This window comes from Perognathus longimembris, chromosome 17, assembly GCF_023159225.1.
Source record: "Perognathus longimembris pacificus isolate PPM17 chromosome 17, ASM2315922v1, whole genome shotgun sequence".
Lineage (NCBI taxonomy): Eukaryota > Metazoa > Chordata > Mammalia > Rodentia > Heteromyidae > Perognathus > Perognathus longimembris.
Genome location: NC_063177.1, coordinates 6,900,169 through 6,919,636, shown reverse-complemented (window position 1 = coordinate 6,919,636; position 19,468 = coordinate 6,900,169). Strand labels below are relative to the sequence as shown.

The 19,468-nt window shown below is 47.7% G+C and overlaps 2 protein-coding genes across 3 annotated transcripts in view; both read left to right on the top strand.

Annotated features, from left to right (window-relative positions):
* Polr2a (RNA polymerase II subunit A) overlaps positions 1 to 3,749 on the top strand; it is a 47,610-nt gene extending 43,861 nt beyond the window's left edge. The window contains exon 31 of the mRNA XM_048365422.1: positions 3,739 to 3,749. The gene's annotated coding sequence lies outside the window, so the exon portion shown is untranslated. The remainder of the gene's footprint in view (positions 1 to 3,738) is intronic.
* A 5,681-nt stretch (positions 3,750 to 9,430) lies between these two features.
* Tnfsf12 (TNF superfamily member 12) lies at positions 9,431 to 19,458 on the top strand. Of its 2 annotated transcripts, none has more exons than XM_048365536.1 (7): positions 9,431 to 9,666; positions 9,821 to 9,871; positions 10,795 to 10,870; positions 11,669 to 11,722; positions 11,805 to 11,840; positions 18,396 to 18,520; positions 18,707 to 19,458. In XM_048365536.1, the coding sequence occupies exons 1-7, from the start codon at positions 9,508 to 9,510 to the stop codon at positions 18,956 to 18,958; spliced, it is 753 nt and encodes a 250-aa protein (XP_048221493.1). In that variant the 5' UTR covers positions 9,431 to 9,507; the 3' UTR covers positions 18,959 to 19,458. The 2 variants fall into 2 exon arrangements, with proteins under 2 accessions (XP_048221493.1, XP_048221494.1); XM_048365537.1 differs by having other exon boundaries at positions 9,432 to 9,666; positions 9,824 to 9,871.
* Positions 19,459 to 19,468: the final 10 nt, after the last annotated feature.

Sequence of the window (19,468 nt, the reverse complement as noted above, 5' to 3'; positions counted from 1 at the left end):
GTGGGTAGGACGAGGCCCGAGTTGCAGCTCACTTAATAAAGCCTTGCCTTGCTTTTGCATTTTGGAATGTCTGGGTCTCTGTGGTCTTCTTGGTGGTGGTTTCGCAACTTGGCACAACATTTGGGGGCTCGTCCGGGATGGCCCCAGAGACCCCCGAGACCCCTGACTCCAAAGGTAAGAAAATAGGGCTGTTCATTCTGTGTGTCTGTGTCTGTGTGATTTGTAGTTTTGTTTTCTGTTTAGGCCAGCCGCTTGAATCTGAACCTGTAAGTAGTGAAGGACCAGCCGGAGTGGACACGCTCGTATGGGCAGTCCTGGGGGACTTGGGGGACACCTCAAGCTCTCCACAGGGGGCTCAGGCTTCCCACTACCACCCTGAACCTGAAGGACTGGACCGGGAGGCCCTTCTAACGGGCGCCCGTCTAGTCCACTCTATATTCGGGGTTGTCTGGTCTGCTCCTACACAGGAACGGGAGAGAGAGAGCCTGAAGACTGTGTGGTCTGCCCCCTCACAGGGGCAGGAGAGACACAGTGAGACTGTGTAGTCTGCCCCCACACAGGGGCAGGAGAGACACAGTAGAACCTGTAAGCCGCGGCTCCCTAAGTCTGTCTGTAAGTGTTGTTTGGTCTTTGTGCCTATGATTATTTTTGTGTGTGTTTTTTTTTTTCTTGCGCTGTGCCTGACTGACAAACAGATGATGGGGAACGTTCCTTCCACTCCCCTGGACTTGACTTTAGCTCACTGGAAAGATGTACAGGTGACAGCCCACAATCAGTCAATCAGTGAGAGTGTCCGCAAAAAAAGAACTCTAGGGGGGCCCCCACCCAGCCTTGTTAAGCAGAAAATTATTTGGTGTGCTAAAATGTTTTACTAAGACTAAAAATGTTTTACTAAAACTATCAAGCCCTGGAAAATGAGGCTGGAGAATGCTAAAATCATTTGTTAAAGGTTTTTGTCTTAAAATGTACGGCCGATGCTTATTCTGCGCGCTTTAAGTTCTTTTGAAAATGTATGTGTGTGTGCATGTGTGAGTGTGAACATGTTCAAGACTGCAGTATGATGCAAAACTAAGTTTAAACTAAGTTTAAGTTTAAAGTCAAAGGGGTCATCAAGTTTGGGCATTACCAAATGCTTTAAAGGATTTCTCAGGGTTCTTTAATTAAAATTTAAAAAAAATCAGAGCTAAGTGTCAGAAATTTGGATTTAAAAGGGTGTATATATATATATATATATATATATATATATATATATATATATATACTAAACTAATGGGGATAGAAGTAAACTCTCATTAACTCTATGTATGTAGGAAGAAATGGCAAAATGGGCCAGTGTTTCTCACTAATATATTGGAAAGCTGAATGGATAAGTATTTCTAATTGTAATTCTTGCATTAAGGAAAAATTCAAAGGTCTTCATGCCATGCAGTAACTGGGACTGAAGGAAAAAAAAAAAAAAGCTCTTTTGAAACAAGCAGCCCGTAGGCAAAGGGCGGCACCTGGTTTCAGAATGCCTGTGAGCTTCAGTTTTTCCGATGCAGATAAAAGCTAAAATGTTGTGTTGGTGTTAAAAAGGCTTTGGAAATCAAGAATACATTTCTAGATAAGAAATTTGGAAGTAAAATTGTCCTAAATAATTATTGCAAAGTGAGAAAAGGAGAATTATGGCTACCAAAATGTTTAATTGCCATTCCAGCTGCTTTGTAGGTTTTTTGTAACAGTTTCCAGCAGGCCCACAGAGAAGCACAGGTGATTCCTACAAGTTTGTCGAGATCTAATACTGACCCTTAATAAGTTCCAGGTAAGAGAGCATGCTTAAAAACTACTTCTGTGTGGACCACCTTGTTGCTTATAATTGGAGTAAAGTGGCCCTTTATAAGACTCACTGAGATCAGTGAGATCAGTGAGTCTGCAGTTTGAAGCCAGCCCGGGCAAAGAAAGGTCCCTGTGAGAGACTTGTCTCTAATCAGCCAGCAGAGTGCTGGGAACGGAGTTGTGTGGAGCTCAAAGTGGTTGGGTGCTAGTCTTTAGCTGTAGAGCTGGGGGACAGCACTCAGGCCCTGAGTCCAAGTCCAGTGGAAAGTCACTCCGCCTGGTACAAAAGTGATGGGGCATCCAGAGGCAGTAAGCCGCTGCTTGGATGGCAGAGATGGTGTCAGATCCTAGAGTCACTCCTGTTTGGCCTTTCAAAAGTTAATCAAAGCCGGGAAGTCCTAGAAGAATAGTTCATAAGCATGCCTTTCCAATGCCCATGTCTGTCTACTGGGCAGGAACTTGCCAGTCATCTGTGATAGTGGTTAGTAAGGGTAAGTTTGTCAAATGAGAGAATAGATTAAAATCCCCCCCCCCGCCCACCGCATTTACTCAAAGCTCTGACTGGCAGTGAGAATTTTAAGTTGATACATCTGTTTAGGAAAGAAAGCTTGTAGACCTGAGATTGTGTCCTTATTGAGATATGTTAAAGGCCTGCAAAGGTAATTTTTTTAGGTCATCAGAGATCAGTTCCCCAGCCAGTCAGAAAAAAGCTTTTACAAACTAGAATGTTAAAAGGCACAAATTCATAAACCTGAAGTCACCTATCTGGGCTTCATATTAAGAGAGGGCAAGCGTTGCCTGTCAGATGCACGTAAAGAGACTGTCCTGAAAATCCCTGTGCCTAAATCAGCCAGACAAGTCAGAGTTCCTGGGAACAGACTTTAGTAGACCCAGGGCCACGAGCTTTGCCTCCTGTGTCCCAGTATTCCCAAGAAGACTTGGAGTGGATAAAGAAAATTCCCATGGCCCACAAACCCCTGGACAGAGAAGGAAACAATGACTGGTGGAAAACTTGTGAAGGGAAACTTATCCTGCCACAAGGGCTGGGTAAGGGGATCCTTAAGAGAATCCACTGAGTTTCTCACATGGGAACTCGAAAAATGCAGGACTTGCTCGGACACTCCAAAGTGAAAATTAGACAAGGAGATCAACTTATTGAAGATATTGTTAAAAATTGCAAGGCCTGTCAGCTTGCCAATGCCCTCAATCAACAGATTACTAAAGGAGCTTGCCTCTGTGGGAATAGGCCAGGTGTGTATTGGGAAGTAGATTTCACAGAAACTACAAATATTTGCTAGTTTTTGTAGATACCTTTTCAGGATGGGTTGAAGCCTATCCAACAAAGTATGAGACTGCGAATAGTGGCTAAGAAGATCCTGGAAGAAATCCTACCCAGGTATGGCTTCCCATCCACCATTGGGTCAGACAATGGACAGGCTTTCATCTCAAAAGTACGTCAGGGAATAGCCACAGCACTGGGGACGGATTGGAAATTACATTGTGCTTATAGACCCCAGAGTTCAGGACAGGTAGAGAGAATGAATCGTACTCTAAAAGAGACCTTAACTAAATTGGCCTTAAAGACTGGCGCAGACTGGGTGTCACTCCTTCCTTTTGCTCTGCTTAAAGTAAGAAATTCTCCCTATCAGCTTGGCTTTACTCCTTTTGAAATAATATACGGGTACCCCCACCCATTATCCCTAGCCTTCAGACTGAATTGCTTGCTGATTTGGATGATGCTGAATTTTTGTGTAAACTCGATTATTTGCAGCTCGTGCACAAGAATGTGACCCCAACTTAAGGCATTATATGATTCTGCTTCTGTTCCTACCCCCCATTTATTCAGACCAGGGGACTGAAATCCTTAGAACCACGGTGGAAGGAACCCTAGACGGCATCGCCGCTTGGGGTCATTGCTTCCACGCCAGGCCAGCTGACCCCTTTGCCCTGGACGACGACTACCGTGGTGGAACATGGGAGGTCTCCAAGCACCCGACTCAGCCACTTCACCTTCGCCTCAAGAAAAGAAAGTTAGACTGAATATTGTTATAATTTTCTTTTTGCCTTCTTTCCTTACTACCCTGGCTAGTGTTGATGTTATTTTGGCAGCTCACTCCAAAGTGAGGTGACCCCCTTATTTTAGGTAGTTTTGGGCTTGCTCAGGAATATGGGTATAGCCACCCGACCCTTAAAGCACAGCTGAGAAGTTTATGTATTATTTTGTTGCTTACATTTGGATACTAAACACTATACAGCTAATGGTAAGTCTGTATAGCTGAAAGTTAATTTTCAGTTTGCAGTAATCCTACAGTCCCTTGGTAAAGTAGACTAAGGTTATAGGTTCCTGGCTAGGTAAGGTCAACGCCCCTGAGTCAGCCTGAAGAAGTTACAGAAGATGGATGATCTTCACCCATCAGCCCCCCTTTAAAACCGAGGGACCAGAGTTGTTTTTGGGAAGATGAGGCAGGATAAACTAGAGGAATGCAAAACAGAGGTACAGAGACTATACTTGTAAGAAATGGTGACAGGCCCTTTGGTTACTACATTGGGCCCTACTGGCCCATGCCTTACCTCTATATCATCCCCTAGACATGCAAGCCATTGAAATGGACAGAATGGAGCCATGATTGGCTCCCAAGGTACCAAAAAGAGGGAAATGAAGTGGTCAGGCCCCATTTTACCACGTGAACCCCATTTTAGAATCGAACCCCGAGCCAATCAGATTTGTACCTGTGTCCTAATCTTGCTTGCTTGAACACCTGATTGTTGTAACCTTGTTCTTTGCCTTTATAAGCCCTGTGCAATCGCAGCTCAGGGCTCCCTCCTAACCTCCACTGTGTCGGTGGGTAGGATGAGGCCCGAGTTGCAGCTCACTTAATAAAGCCTTGCCTTGCTTTTGCATTTCGGAATGTCTGGGTCTCGGTGGTCTTCTTGGTGGTGGTTTCGCGACTTGGCACAACAGTTGTCTCTGAGCTGCTCCTATCCTGGCACTGCAGAGGAAAGGTTTTGAATTATACCTCTATCAGAGTGGAGGAGGAAGGTACCTTCCTAATCCCCAACCAATCAGCAAGACATTCGTTGATAAGCATCCACTGATAGGCAAGATATTCATTAATAAACACCCACTGACCCACAAGAAATTCGATAAACATCCACAGAATGAAAATAAATATCAGAACACTGTCTGTTTGGGTTGGTTTTTTTTTTTTGCCAACCTTTCCCCAAGTGTCTGTATTTATAGTACCCTGCTCTGGAACCAAGGATAAGTCTACTGCACCAAGTTTAAAAATTCCTGTAGTTGATGAGACTAAATCTCCCTTCACTTCCCGCATAGTTTTGAGTCTGCACACATAGATCTCACTCTGCTGATTGACTTTGTCTGTTGTTTTTGCTTTCTTTATTTTTTCTTTCTTTTTTTTTTTTTTTTTTTTTTGGCCAGTCCTGGGGCTTGGACTCAGGGCCTGAGCACTGTTCCTGGCTTCTTCTTGCTCAAGGCTAGCACTCTGCCACTTGAGCCACAGCGCCACTTCTGGCCATTTTCTGTATATGTGGTGCTGGGGAATCGAACCTAGGGCCTCATGTATACGAGGCAAGCACTCTTGCCACTAGGCCATATCCCCAGCCCTCTTTATTTTTTCATTAATTAATTTATTGTCAAAGTGATGTATAGAGGGGTTACAGTTTCATACATAACACAGTGCATACATTTCTTATCAAACTTGTTACCTCCTAGGGGCTGGGAATATGGCCTAGTGCTACAGTGCTCACCTCGTATACATGAAGTCCTAGGCTCAGTTCCTCAGCACCACATATACAGAAAAAAAACAGCCAGAAGTGGTGCTGCGGCTCAAGTGGTAGAGTGCTAGCCTTGAGCAAAAAGAAGCCAGGGACAGTGCTCAGGCCCTGAGTCCAAGCCCCAGGACTGGCAAAAAAACAAAAAAACAAAACTTGTTACTGTAATGGGGTCCCCCCCAAGGTAGGGGACCACAATGTAAAGGGGTCTGAGTGGTGGTGGTGGGGAATCCTCCATCCCTCCAAGAGTCCACCACTCAGAGACAGTCTCAAGTGAAAAGATGAATTTATTGGGGAAGTAAAAAGTATACTGACCGGCCAGCGTCACAGGTCAGACTCAGGAGCTGGGACTGCACCCCCGGGCCACGCTCAAGGTCGGGTTGTAAAAGCACACACCACATGGTCAAGCTTGCCACATGCAGGTGGCCAATGAGGTTACAACACTTACAGAGCATGCCAGGTCACATGCAGGTGGCCAATGGAGTTACAATCTGCCTCATAGCAACTGTTTGAACCAACCTATCATGTTAGTTAGACTTGGCGCATGGATTTGGCAGGGCTCACGTGATTCAGGTGGATACGCCCACTCATGGGAGGGCACAGGTTTAACCTTGAACCTTCCACACCTCAGGTGGTCAAGCAGTTTACACAATCTTATCACAGAGAAGGGAAACTTCCCTGGATAGGGCGGGGAAGAGCTTAGTGAAGATGGAGTCAGCTTCTGCTCTCTTTAACTAATCTGAGATGGAGTCAATCTGACACCCCTCAACAACCAATGATGGTGCTGGCCAGATCTGACCTCCATATTACAGTTACCTCCTCCCTCATTTTTCTCCCACCTTCCCCCCGCCCCATCCCATGTTTTACACCTGGCTATAATCCCCCTATAATGTCAGGCCCCTACAGAGAGTGTCTCCTTTACTTCAAGAAAGCAAGCATAGGGCTGGGAATATGGCTTAGTGGTAGAGTGCTTGCCTAGCATGCATGAAGCCCTGGGTTCGATTCCTCAGCACCACAAAAACAAAAAAAGCCAGAAGTGGCTCTGGGCTCAAGTGGTAGAGTGCTACCCTTGAGCAAAAAGAAGTCAGGGACAGTGCCCAGGCCCTGAGTTCAAGCCCCAGAATTGGCAAAAAAGAAAGAAAGAAAGAAAGAAAGAAAGCCTTTGCATGGGTTAGACTTTCATGTTGGGGTGCTGTCTGGCAACTCAAGGAATGTGTATGGCAGGTAAGACTCTTATGGAAGAAAACAAGAGTTTCTGCTACCTCAAGCCTGCTGGAGGCTTCAGCCAGCTTTCTTCATTGTACATGTGCTCTCCTCATGTTTCTCTTAGTTCTTTCCTCAACTTGGATGACAATCTTAAGGATCAGCTTGCATCTGGACCTTCTTTCTTTGACTTCTAATTCTCTCTCTCTCTCTCCCCACTGGCCTCCCCCCCTCCCCCCTGGGCCATATTCCCAGCCCCCCGATTTATATTTTTGACATATGCAGTATCTTCCAATGTAGTTGTGGAGATAAATAGTAATCAAAAATATTACAATTGTGGGATTGGGAATGTGGCTTAGTGGTAGAATTCTTACCTAGCATGCACAAAGCCCTGGGTTCGACTCCTCAGCACCACATAAACAGAAAAAGCTGGAAGTGGCACTGTGGCTCAAGTGGTAGAGTGCTAGCCTTGAGCAAAAGGAAGCCAGGGACAGGGACAGTGCTCAGCCCTGAGTTCAAGCCCCAGGACTGGCAAAAAAAAAATTGTAATTGTGCCAGGTACCAGTGGCTCATGCCCATATTCCTAGCTTCTCAGGAGGCTGAGATCCGACGATTGTGAAGCATGAGCAGGAAAGTCTGTGAGAATTTTATCTCCAATTAACCACTAAAAGCCAGAAGTAGAGCTGTGGTTCAAGTTGTAGAGCACTAGCCTTGAGCAAAAAAGCTCAGGGATAGCACCCAGGCCCTGAGTTCAAGTCTCAAGTACCAGCACACACACAAAAAATAAATGTACTATAATTGTGACAAGAGAAAAAGGAAAAGAGAAAGAAGAGAAAGGAAGAGAGAATAAAAGGAAGGAAGAAAGAGGGGAAAAAAAGTGTGCAAGCTGGAATAGAGAAGAGTTAGGCATTGTAATTTTTATTTTTATTTTTGGCCAGTCCTGGGCCTTGGACTCAGGGCCTGAGCACTATCCCTGGCTTCTTCCCGCTCAAGGCTAGCACTCTGCCACCTGAGCCACAGCGCCCCTTCTGGCCGTTTTCCATATATGTGGTGCTGGGGAATCGAACCGAGAGCTTCATGTGTAGGAGGCAAGCACTCTTGCCACTAGGCCATATTCCCAGCCCAGGGATTGTAATTTTAGAAGATGATTCTAGTCTATTCTAGAAGAGAGAGGAAGTGGGGAAGAAAGAAAAGCAAAAAGAAGAAGGGCAGGGACTGGGCACGCCTGGTATCAATGTTCTCACTTTATTCAGATCCACAGCTTCACTTTAGCGTTATTATTATTTATTATGGTTATGTGTGTGTGTGTGTGCTAGTACCAGGGCCTGAACTTATGGTCTCACACTTACTCAGTTTTCTTTCTCCTCCTCCTCCTCTTCTTCTTCTTCTTCTTCTTCTTCTTCTTCTTCTTCTTCTTCTTCTTCTTCTTCTTCTTCTTCTTCTTCTTTTTTGGCCATTATTGGGGCTTGGACTCAGGGCCTGAGCACTGTCCTGGCTCTTTTTGCTCAAGGCTAGCACTCTACCACTTGTTGCTCAGCTTTCTTGCTCATGGGCTGGTGCTCTATTATTTGAGCCACCCTCTAGCTTGGCTTTGTGCTGGTTAGTTTTGTAGATTTTTGATTTTGGCTGGCTTCAAAGTGCAACCCTCCAGATCTCAGCTTCTTGAATAGCTAGGATTACAACATGAATCACTGGTGTCTAATATAATTAGTCTTATTTATTTATTTATGCCATGCTGAGACTCAAATCTAAAGTCGTGCATGCTAGGCACTGGGCTACAGCCCCTATTGCTCCCCCACATAATTGGCCTTACAAAAGAATTGTTTTTATAATCCTTTTCACTGCCAATGTGCAGAAGTGGCCAGTACAGCTTAAATGAAACCTTGAGAGCCTTACTTGTTTACAAAACTGGGTGTGTGTTTTTTTCTGGCAAAATAACAACAAAAACAGGAAGACCCAATTCACTTATGGGGCTGCTGTGCTCTTACTCCATAGTCCCACGGTAGCAGAAACAGCACTGGGGTTTCCAGGAAAACATCTTCTGTGCTCCCACTGGGCTTCCCGGGCTTGACCTCTGTGGCTGCGCCTGCAGACATTGACACAACCGACCCAGAGCTCAAACTCAAAGAGAAGACACCGAGGGGATGGTGGTCTCCGGCTCTCTCTTCCTGTTACTCCTGCCATGGCCCTTTTGGTGTCAGTGATAACACCCCCAGGCGACTCGGGCGCACGCTGCCCTGACAGCGAGGGCTCCTCCGATCTGGACGGGACCCCTCGCCCGGACCCCGGCCTGTTTCTGATCTCGCTCTCTCCCAGGGCCTTGGGGCGCGTCACGCTGTCCCGGAGCGGCCGCCCGGCACGCACAAGCTCCGGGCCGCGTGCATCGCCTGGGCGCCGTGGGCCCTGGTGCTGGGGCGGCTGGGGCGGATCGGGCGGGCGTCGTGGGCCCCGGGGGCTGGGATGGGCCCGCGCTCCAGCGGTTCTCTGCGCTCCCGCCGGGAGCTGGAGTTTACACACACACACGCGCGCGCGCACACACATACACGAGTGTCCGGCTTCCTGTCCTCATCCCCCTCCCCTCCGCCCCGTTTCCCTGGCCCCTCCCTCTCCCAGGCCGATCCGCCCGCGGCTCCCCCTCCCCCCGCCCTCGGGTCCCGGGATGGGGGGGCCGTGAGGCAGGCACAGCCCCCCGCCCCCATGGCCGCCCGTCGGAGCCCGAGGCGGAGGGGGCGCCGGGGGGAGCCTGGCACCGCCCTCCTGGCCCCACTCGTGCTGGGCCTGGGCCTGGCGCTGGCCTGCCTTGGCCTCCTGCTGGCCGTGGTCAGCCTGGGGAGCCGGGCATCGCTCTCAGCCCAGGTGAGGCCCTCAGCACACCCCTTCCCGGGCACGTTTGGAACCGAGATGGCAGAGCAGCTGCTGGGGGCCGGGTGGGCTGAGGGCCAGGGGACTGGCCGATGAGCAGAGGACGAGAAGTCAGGTGGAGGACAGGGTGACGCTGCCTTCTTCCCAGCAGGAGCCTTCCCAGGAGGAGCTGGCGGCCGAGGAGGACCTGGAGCCCCCGGTGAGGAGGTGTGGGTGCGATGTGCCAGCTGTGGGTGGGAGAAATGTGGCGGCGCTGGGTACGTGAGTGTGCTGGCTGGATCATCTGTGTGCAATAGCATGTGTGTTTGGCTGTGGGTTGTGTGTGTGTGAAGAGCTGCACGCTGGGATGTGTGTTTCTGTGAGGGTGGAGGGTGCACCAGCGTGCAGGGCATGTCTGTGTGGAGAGAGAGGGTGACCACTGAGTGAAGGAGTGAGTTCCGGAGCTGTGCCACCTAATGGGAAGAGTTGAGTGGCTGTGGGTGAAGTGGGGCTATGGTAGGAACCTGCCACAAGGAGATGGATGCTATTGTGTGAGGGATGGGTACCACCTGTGCATGCTGACTGATTGTGGGCATGTGTGCAACACACCTGCAGAGTGCAAAGTCTCTGCTGATTAAGGATGGAGAGCTGGGAAGGTTTGGCTGGTCTCCAGAAAGGGTTGAAAACTAGGCTTCATCTACACACTTGATTGATCAGCCCCTAGGACTTTTTCTTTTCCTGTGGCGTGTGTGTGTGTGTGTGTGTGTGTGTGTGTGTGTGTGTGTGTGTACCAGTACTGGGTCATGAACTCAGGGGTCTGGGTGCTTGTCCCTTAGCTTATTTTTCTCAAGGCTGGTACTCTATCACTTGAGCTACAGCTCCGTTCCAACTTTTTGGTGGTTAATCAGAGGTGAATTTAGAGGTTAATTGGAGTCTCATAGACTTTCTGCTACAGCTGGCTTTGAACTGAGATCCTCAGATCTCAGCTTTCTGAATAGCTAGGATTACAGGAGTCAGCCACCGGCGCCTGGTGGTCCCTTGGACTTCCATGGCTATTGCTGATGGGTGGCTCTTCTGACAGGCCCTGCTGGGTTCAGTCTTGTCTCAGAGACCCTGATTGAGTCCTGACCTTAATTCCCCTAGGAACTGAATTCCCAGACAGATGAAAACCAGGATGTCATGCCTTTCCTGAAACGACTCATCCGGCCACGCAGAAGTGGTGAGCATCCCTCTATGTCATATTCAAGAGTAACAAGTGACCAGTTTTGCAGGTCATGTCGTAAGAACCCTTTGAGGTGGACAGAGTAAAAATCATCTGTCTTCACACAGAAATAGGCACAGAGCATGAAATGAGTCACGCAGCTAACCAGTTAAGACTGGAACCTAAGGATGATAACCCTCCCCTCAGACACTCCTCTGTCACATGAAACTGCTTCCCACGGATCATCCTAGCCCCATGGGTTAAGATGACCTCTGGAGTCCTCGTGAGGACAAGCTGGAGGAGTCAGGGGCCTGGGCCTCAGTAAGCAAAGACAGTTATGACTGGAATGGTCATATGACCATGTATTCATGCTTGTATGAGTGAGACTATTTTGACCTATGCCTGTTATCTCAGTGTGATTTATCTATTTGTTTGTTTGTTTGGTATAGGCCCTGGGGCTTCAATTCAGTGCTTGTGTACTGTCATTGAGCTCTTTTGCTTGAGGCTGTTACACTACCACTTGAGCCACAGCTCCGCTTTTGGCTTTTTGCTGGTTAACTGGAGATGAGTCTAGGGCTAGCTTCAAACTGTGATCCTTAGATCTCAGCCTCCTAAGTAGATAGGATTGATTACAGGCTGGAGCCACCTGTGCCCAGCTAAGTGCTTGGCATCTTAGATACGAGGCTTGTACAAAACTAAGGATGCCAGGTCCTAAAGGAAGCCAGGCTAAAGACTGGTTCCTGTAGCCTCTTGCCCCTTTCCCCCCCTTGCCTGTTAAAGATCTGCTTTACTCATCTGTCTTTCCTTGATTTTCAGCCCCTAAAGGCCGGAAAACGAGGGCTCGCAGGGTGATTGCAGCCCACTACGAAGGTGGGTGATGAGTGAGCAAGCTCAGAGGAGGGGTGGTACAGGGGCGAGGCAGGTCTCATCAATCCTTCCCTGTCTCTTACAGTTCATCCACAACCGGGACAAGACGGAGCACAAGCAGGTGAGACCCTACCTCTACTTCTGATGTCTCCCTTGGCCCCCACAGCAATGGCCTCTAGAGAAAAGGATCCCAAACTTTTGATTTCACAATCCCCTCCCCTCCCTCCATGGAGGAATCCCAGAAGGCAATTCCTGAAAGTCTCAGTGCTTAGTTCTTTCTCTTAGTTCTCTCCAAGCAGGGGACCCTAGAAGACCCTTCCTTTCACAGAACCCAGGCCTGGGAAGCAACCGCACCAAAGGCCCTATCTTTCTCCTTCAGTGCTGTGTGCTCCAAGAAGCAGCCATGATTCATTCCTTTTTTTCCTTGTCTGAACTCCATGGGTTATCCTGCCCTAATCAATAATCCTCCAAACACATGTAGTCTTTGCTCAGCCTTTTCATTCCTACTCCCTGACCTCTGAACTTCAAACCTGGCTCTGGCTCCATCCCCATTCCCCACTCTCCCTCTTGCTACCCTGTCACACCTTTGCTGCCAAAGTGAAGGCCCTCCTCTCACAAAAACTCCTCTATTTTATTATCTTCTTGTATCTCTTCTTCGGCTACAGCTGCTCTGTGGTTTGATCTCCACCTCACCTTCTAGCATCCACTTGTGAGTTCTCCACACCTGTGGGGCTGATGTGTCTAGGTCCCAGTGTGCCTTTTTTGGACTTTGAACGTATTAGTCCTTCATCATAAAAGCCAGGAAGCAAGACGAAAGAGTGGCTTGGCCTGGGCTGTTAGCAGCAAATGGAGCAAAGTGGATGGGATGAATGTGGCTTACTTGTGGGCTAGATGTGAAGAGTAAGGGAAAGAAAGGATTCACAATGTCATGTAATATATACGTATTTTTTTGAGATGGGGCTCTTACTATGCTGCCCAGGCTAATCTGAAACTTCTTAGCTCAAGTGATTTTCCTGCTTCAGCCTCCCAAGTCGTTGGGACTACAGGCATATGCCACCTCACCTGGCTCAGAGAGAGAGAGAGAGAGAGAGAGAGAGAGAGAGAGAGAGAGAGAGAGAGAGAGAGAGAGAGAGACAGTCCTGGGGCTTAAACTCAGGGCCTGGGTACTGTCCCTGAGCTTTTGTGCTCAAGGCTGGCACCACTTGAGTCATAGCTCTACTTTCAGCTTTTTACTCTTTAATTGGAAATAAAAATCTCACAGACTTTCCTATCCAGGCTGGCTTCAAATCACAATCCTCGGATCTCAGCCTCCTGAGAAGCTTAGGACCGAGCCACCAGCACCTGGCTTCATTTCTAGATTTTTTGTTTTATTTGTTTTGTTTTTGTTGCCAGTCCTGGGGCATGGACTCAGGACCTAAGCACTGTCCCTGGCTTCTTTTTGCTCAAGGCTAGTACTCTACCTCTTGAGCCACAGCGCCACTTCCGGCTTTTTCCTATATATGTGGTACTGAGGAATTGAACCCAGGGCTTCATGTATACTTTACCACTAGGCCATATTCCCAGCCCCCCATTTCTAGATTTTTAACTTGGATATCTCCGGGGAGGATGACACTATTTTCTGACAAGTTGACCAGGGAAGAAATAGGATGGGACATGTGTGACATCGATAGTAACTTTAAAATATTTAATAATAAGCAAGTGGATAAATGATCATAAATTTCACCAATAGATGACTGACTGGACACAGATTATCTCAGGTGATGTGAGGACAACAAAGGTCAGAAGTCATGGTCATGTGGATATTATTTAAAGCTACAAGATTGCATGAGACACCAGGGGATAGAAAGGCCCCAAGAATTACAGTGGATTTTTTGTTTTGTTTTGTTTTGTTTTGTTTTTTGCCAGTCCTGGGGCTTGCACTTAGGGCCTGAGCACTGTCCCTGCATTCCTTTTGCTCAAGGCTAGCACTCTACCACTTGAGCCACAGCGCCACTTCCAGCTTTTTCTTTTTATGTGGTACTGAGGAATCAAACCCAGGGCTTCGTGCATGCTAGGCAAGCACTCTACCACTAAGCCACATTCCCAGCCTTGAATTACAGTTTTTGACCCTTGGCCATCTAGAAGTGGGGCCAGCTGATGAGACTGAGAAGAAGCCAGAGTCAGAAGAAAGCCTCAGGGAGGGTGGCCTCCTGGAATTTCACAGAAAACACTGTTTCAGAACATGGCTGTGGGGAAACTGCCGTGAGGTCACATGAAATAGTGAAGTTTGTGTGTGTGTGTGCCAATACTGGGGCTTGAACTCAGGTCTTCATTCTCTTCCTTCATTATTTTTCCTCAAGGCTGGAACTTTATTACTTGAGCCACACTACCACTTCTGGCTTTTGCTGGCTAATTGGAGAGCACTGTCCCTGGCTTCTTTTTGCTCAAGGCTAGCACTCTACCACTTGAGCCACAGCGCCACTTCTGGCTTTTTCTGATTATGTGGTGCTGAGGAATCGAACCCAGGGCTTCATGCATGCTAGGCAAGCACTCTACCACTAAGCCATATTCCCAGCCCTAGAGAGGGATCTTGATCAAGAATAAGTTTAGTCCTTTTAGCAAGAATACATTCACTTGAGCTAATATGTGACTGTTTTTCATGGAGGGTAGACTGTGATTTGCATCTGAGGCTATGTTATCTAGACTGGCCTTGAACTCTCAATTTTCCTGCCTCTGACTTCTGAGTGCTGGGATTACAGGTGTGTGCTACCATAGAAGGCCATATTTTATCTTGTCTAATCCCCATAGTAGTTCTAGCAGGAAGACATTCTAGTTATCTCCACTTAGCCGATGGATATTATACAGCTTGGAGGAGGTCAGATTTGGGGCCAATTAGGGCATGCTGGGTTGTGCCCTTGGGCCACAACTAGTCTTTGCCCAAGCTGTTTCTGCAGCTGGGATGTCCTCTTCTCTCCTGTGTCTCTTCTCTCCTATGTTTTAGGAGAGAGCAAGAGTCATTAAGAGGCTGAGCAGGAAGTTCTGCCTTTTGCTTCCTTCTTTCTTTCAGCAGAGCTGGAAGCCTAACAATGATGTGGTGCTATGGTAGCTATAGGGCCAGCAGGAGTCTCTCCTTTATAGTCAAGATGCTGCTGCTTTCTGTAGACACTAGTTAGCATTAAAGCCTCTGGGAAGAGGGGCTGGTGGCTCGTGCCTGTAATTCTAGCTATTCAGGAAGCTGAGATCTGAGAATCATGGTTTAAGGCCAGCTTTGGCAGGAAAAATCCCTAAGACTCTTATCTCCATGTAACCACAAAAGAGCCAGTAGAGCTGTGATTCAGGTGGTAGATCTCCAGCCTTGAGTGCAAAAGCTAATGAACAGTGCCCAGGCCCTGAGTTCAAGCCCCAATACTCTCTGTCTCTCTGTCTCTGTCTCTCTCTTTCTCTCACACATACATACAAACACACAACTTGTTTGGGTAGTTTCTCAGGCATCCCTTCATTCAATGACTCAACACACATGTATCAGGAACATACTGTTTGCCAAGGACCAGCCTAGGTCCTCGGCAAGTCACACCCACACCTGAGCCCAAGGAGTCACTGTGGAGGACAGGACATAGTAAATACACATGTAATCACTGTGCCATGCAACAGGAGCGATTATAATGAAGGTATCATAGAGGATGACAAACCATCTTACAAAGGCATCTGGGACAATAAGGCCTCACTGGCTTTAAAGGCTGATAATAAGAGGGACTAGACATCAAGGACATTGCAAATAAAGGAACCATGGTTTGACTTTTTTTTTTTTTGGCCAGTCCTGGGGCTTGAACTTAGGGTCTGAGCACTGTCCCTGGCTTCTTTTTGCTCAAGGCTAGCACTCTACCACTTGAGCCACAGCACCACTTCTGGTTGTTTTCTATATATGTGGTGCTTGGGGAATCGAACCCAGGGCTTCATGTATACAAGGCAAGCTCTCTACCACTAGGCCATATTCCCAGCCCAGGAACCATGGTTTGAAAGCACAGTTTGCCAAGAATCCAGAGGAGGCAAGAAGTTCAGTATGGTTGAAGCAGAAAGTGCTGGAGAAACAGGGTGGTACGTGAAAAAACAGAAGCCAGAAGCCAAGTCAGAAAGGGAATTTGGAAATCAATCTTGAGTCATCCAAAAGTAATATGGCTGGCCATTGGTGGCTCACACTTGTAATCCTAGCTATTTAGGGGGCTGAGATCTGGAGAACAGTGGTTCAGAGCTACCCAGATAGAAAAGTTCATGAAACTCCATCCCCAAGATAACTAGCAAAAAAGTGGCTGGAGGCATAGCTTAAGTGTTTACAGAGTGCTAGGTACACAAGCAAGCCAAGTAGGTACAGGATCCTGAATTTAAACCCCAGTATCAGCAAAAACAAAACAGAACAAAAACTAAAACAAAAGCTAGGCCAGGCTGGATGGCTCTCAGCTATAATCCTCTCTGCTCTGAAGGCTGACCTCTAAGGATTGAAATTTAAAAACAGCCCTGGCAGGAAAGTCCATGAGACTCTTATCTCCAATTAACCTCCCAAAAAGCTAGAAGTGGAACTTAGGCGCAAGTGGTAGATCACTAGCTTTGATCAGATAAGGCTCAAGAACCGTACGTAGGGCTAGGAATGTGGCTTAGCAGTAGAGTGCTTGCCTAGAATGCAGGAAGCCCTGGGTTCAATTCCTCATCACCACATAAACAGAAAAAGCTGGAAGTGGTGCTGTGGCTGGAGAGGTAGAGGGCTAGCCTTGAGCAATAAGAAGCTAGGGACAGTGCTCAGGCCCCAGGACTGGCAAAAAAAAAAAAAAAAAAAGAACAATGCCCAGGCCCTGAGTTCAAGCTGTAGGATTGGCACCAAAAGAAACAAAACCTAGGGCTGGGAATATGGCCTAGTGGCAAGAGTGCTTGCCTCCTACACATGAAGGTCTCGGTTCGATTCCCCAGCACCACATATATGGAAAATGGCCAGAAGGGGCGCTGTGGATCAGGTGGCAGAGTGCTAGCCTTGAGCGGGAAGAAGCCAGGGATGGTGCTCAGGCCCTGAGTCCAAGGCCCAGGACTGGCCAAAAAAAAAAAAAAAGAAAGAAACAAAACCTAATATGGCCAAATGCCCACTGCCACACATATAATCCTCCAGAAAGTGGTTAATGGGAGGATGACAATTGAAGTCCAATCTGGGCAAAAAGTTCACAGGAGTTTATCTCGCCAGTAGCTGGCACAGTAGCACACACTTGTCATCCCAACTATGTGGAAAGAGAGAGAAAGAGAGATCCTGTATCTTTAAGCCATCACTTCCTATCCCCATCATTCCCCGGTCCTAAGCTCCTCATAATCTACTTCCCTATTTCAGATATCACCTATAAATGTGATCATGTATCATGTGGTGGCTTCTTTCACCTGCCATAATGTTTTCCAGGTTAATCCACATGGTACTATGCACCAGTACTTTGTTCCTTTGCATTTATTTTAATTTTATTTATTTTTTGTGCTGGTACTAAAGCTTGAGCTTAGGGTCTGGGCACTGTCCCTGAGCTTTTTGCTCAAGACTAGTGTTCTACCACTTTGAGTCACTCCACTTCTGGCTTCTTGGTGATTAACTAGAGATAATAGTCTCATAGACTTTCTTGCCTGGGACTGGTTTTGAGCCAGGATCCTCAGACCTCAGCCTCTTGGAGTAGCTAGGATTACAAGCATAATCAGTTCAGTGCGCAGTCTTTGTTCCTTTATACAGCTGAATAATAGTCCATTTTTTTTTTGCCAGTCCTGGCGCTTGAACTCAGGGCCTTATCACTGTCCCTGGCTTCTTTTTGCTCAAGGCTAGCGCTGTACCACTTGAGCCACAGCGCCACTTCTGGCTTTTCTATATATGTGGTGCTGAGGAATTGAACCCAGGGCTTCATGTATGTGAGGCAAGCACTTTACCACTAGGCCATATTCCCAGCTCTGTTTATCCATTTATTATCTGATGGACATTTGGGTGTCATTTCATGTTTTCTAATTTTTTATGTGTGTGCCAGTTCTGGGGTTGAACTCAGGGCCCAGGCACTGAGCCATAGCTTCATTCTTGGCTTCTTTTGTCCTTAATTAGAGCTAAGAGTCTCACAGACTTTACTGCCTAGGTTGACTTTGAACTGCAATCCTCAGATCAGTTCTTCTTTTTAATTCTGATGAATCAAATAATATTAACATAAGAGGGAAACAAGGTAGGCACAGATGAAATAAAATGTGAAAGGCCCCACATTTCTCCTTTTTTTTTTTTTTTTTGGCCAGTTCTGGGCCTTGAACTCAGGGCCTGAGCACTGTCCCTGGCTTCTTTTTGCTCAAGGGTAGCACTCTCACTTGAGCCACAGTGCCACTTCTGGCCGTTTTCTGTATATGTGGTGCTGGGGAATTGAACCCAGGGCCTCATGTATATGGGGCAAGCACTCTTGCCTCTAGGCCATACCCCCAGCCCCACATTTCTCCTTTTATCCTACATTTTTTTTTTTCCCCAGAAGCAACCATTGGTGACCATTTGTCCTGAACATTTCTGGTCATACATGTTTTTGCACTGTGGGCTTCATAGGGCCTGGCTCTATTCCTTCTGGGTAAGGTAGATCCCACATTTATAAACTCAATGAATGCTTGAGGAGTACATGGGTCCTCTAAAGGTACTTTTCCTTATCTGAACATTCACATTCAGGTGTGGATGGGACAGTGAGTGGCTGGGAAGAAGCCAAAATCAACAGCTCCAGCCCTCTACGCTATGACCGCAAGATTGGGGAGTTTACAGTTACCAGGGCTGGGCTCTACTACCTGTACTGTCAGGTAAGCTCCACCTGGCTCTGTGGACAGAGCCATGACTGCAGGGAGAAGGGTTTGGTTTAGGGGAAGAAATAAAGAAAGGGGACAAGCTAAAGGCTTGTTTGGATTTGGGAAGGGATGGGGTGCCCCGGTCTCTAAGGAAATGTGACATTGACAGGCCTCCCTCTACCTGCCCTCCTCCCACCCCAGGTGCACTTTGATGAGGGGAAGGCTGTCTACCTGAAGCTGGACTTGCTGGTGGATGATGTGCTGACCCTTCGATGCCTGGAGGAGTTCTCAGCCACAGCAGCCAGTTCCCCAGGGCCCCAGCTTCGCCTTTGCCAGGTTTCTGGGCTGTTGCCTCTGAGACCTGGGTCCTCTCTGCGGATCCGCACTCTCCCCTGGGCCCATCTCAAGGCTGCCCCCTTCCTCACCTATTTTGGACTTTTTCAAGTTCACTGAGGAGCCCCGGTCTCCCAGCAGACCTCCCAGGCTCCTCCTTACCTAGCTCTCTGCCCTGCCCTAAGCCACTCCTTGATGCACAACTGCCCCTTGACAGCTGCCAAGGCTTGTTCACCTGTTTCCTGGCCCACATATTCCTGTTCTTCTTTTACAGTCCTCCTCTTTTCCTTCACCAGCTCCAAAAGCCCTGATCTTCCCATGACCCCATTTATCCCTTGACTCTACCTGGCCCCAACTCCCCAGGACACCGTTTACTGACCCTGTGGGTGAGGATGGGTCCAGAAGACTCATCTGGTCCTTCAGGTGCTAGGAGGGGCTGGATCTGATGGCAGGAAGCCAACGAGCCTGGGACTTGGCCGGGAGTTCCCAAATGTGAGGGGTAAGAGCCCAAGACAAGCTCCTCCTTTGATCATTTCCTGTGGATTTTGAAAAGATATTATTTTTTATTATTATTGTGACAAAATGTTGAGAAGTGGATATTAAAGAGGATACATGATGAATTCTTTTTTC

Excerpts from the sequence above, each read along its gene's own strand:
- Tnfsf12 (XM_048365536.1), top strand. The coding sequence starts at position 9,508 with ATGGCCGCCCGTCGGAGCCCGAGGCGGAGGGGGCGCCGGGGGGAGCCT. Across the intron at positions 9,872-10,794 it reads AGGAGGACCTGGAGCCCCCG|GAACTGAATTCCCAGACAGA; the intron begins GTGAGGAGGTGT and ends TAATTCCCCTAG. Across the intron at positions 11,841-18,395 it reads ACAAGACGGAGCACAAGCAG|GTGTGGATGGGACAGTGAGT; the intron begins GTGAGACCCTAC and ends ATTCACATTCAG.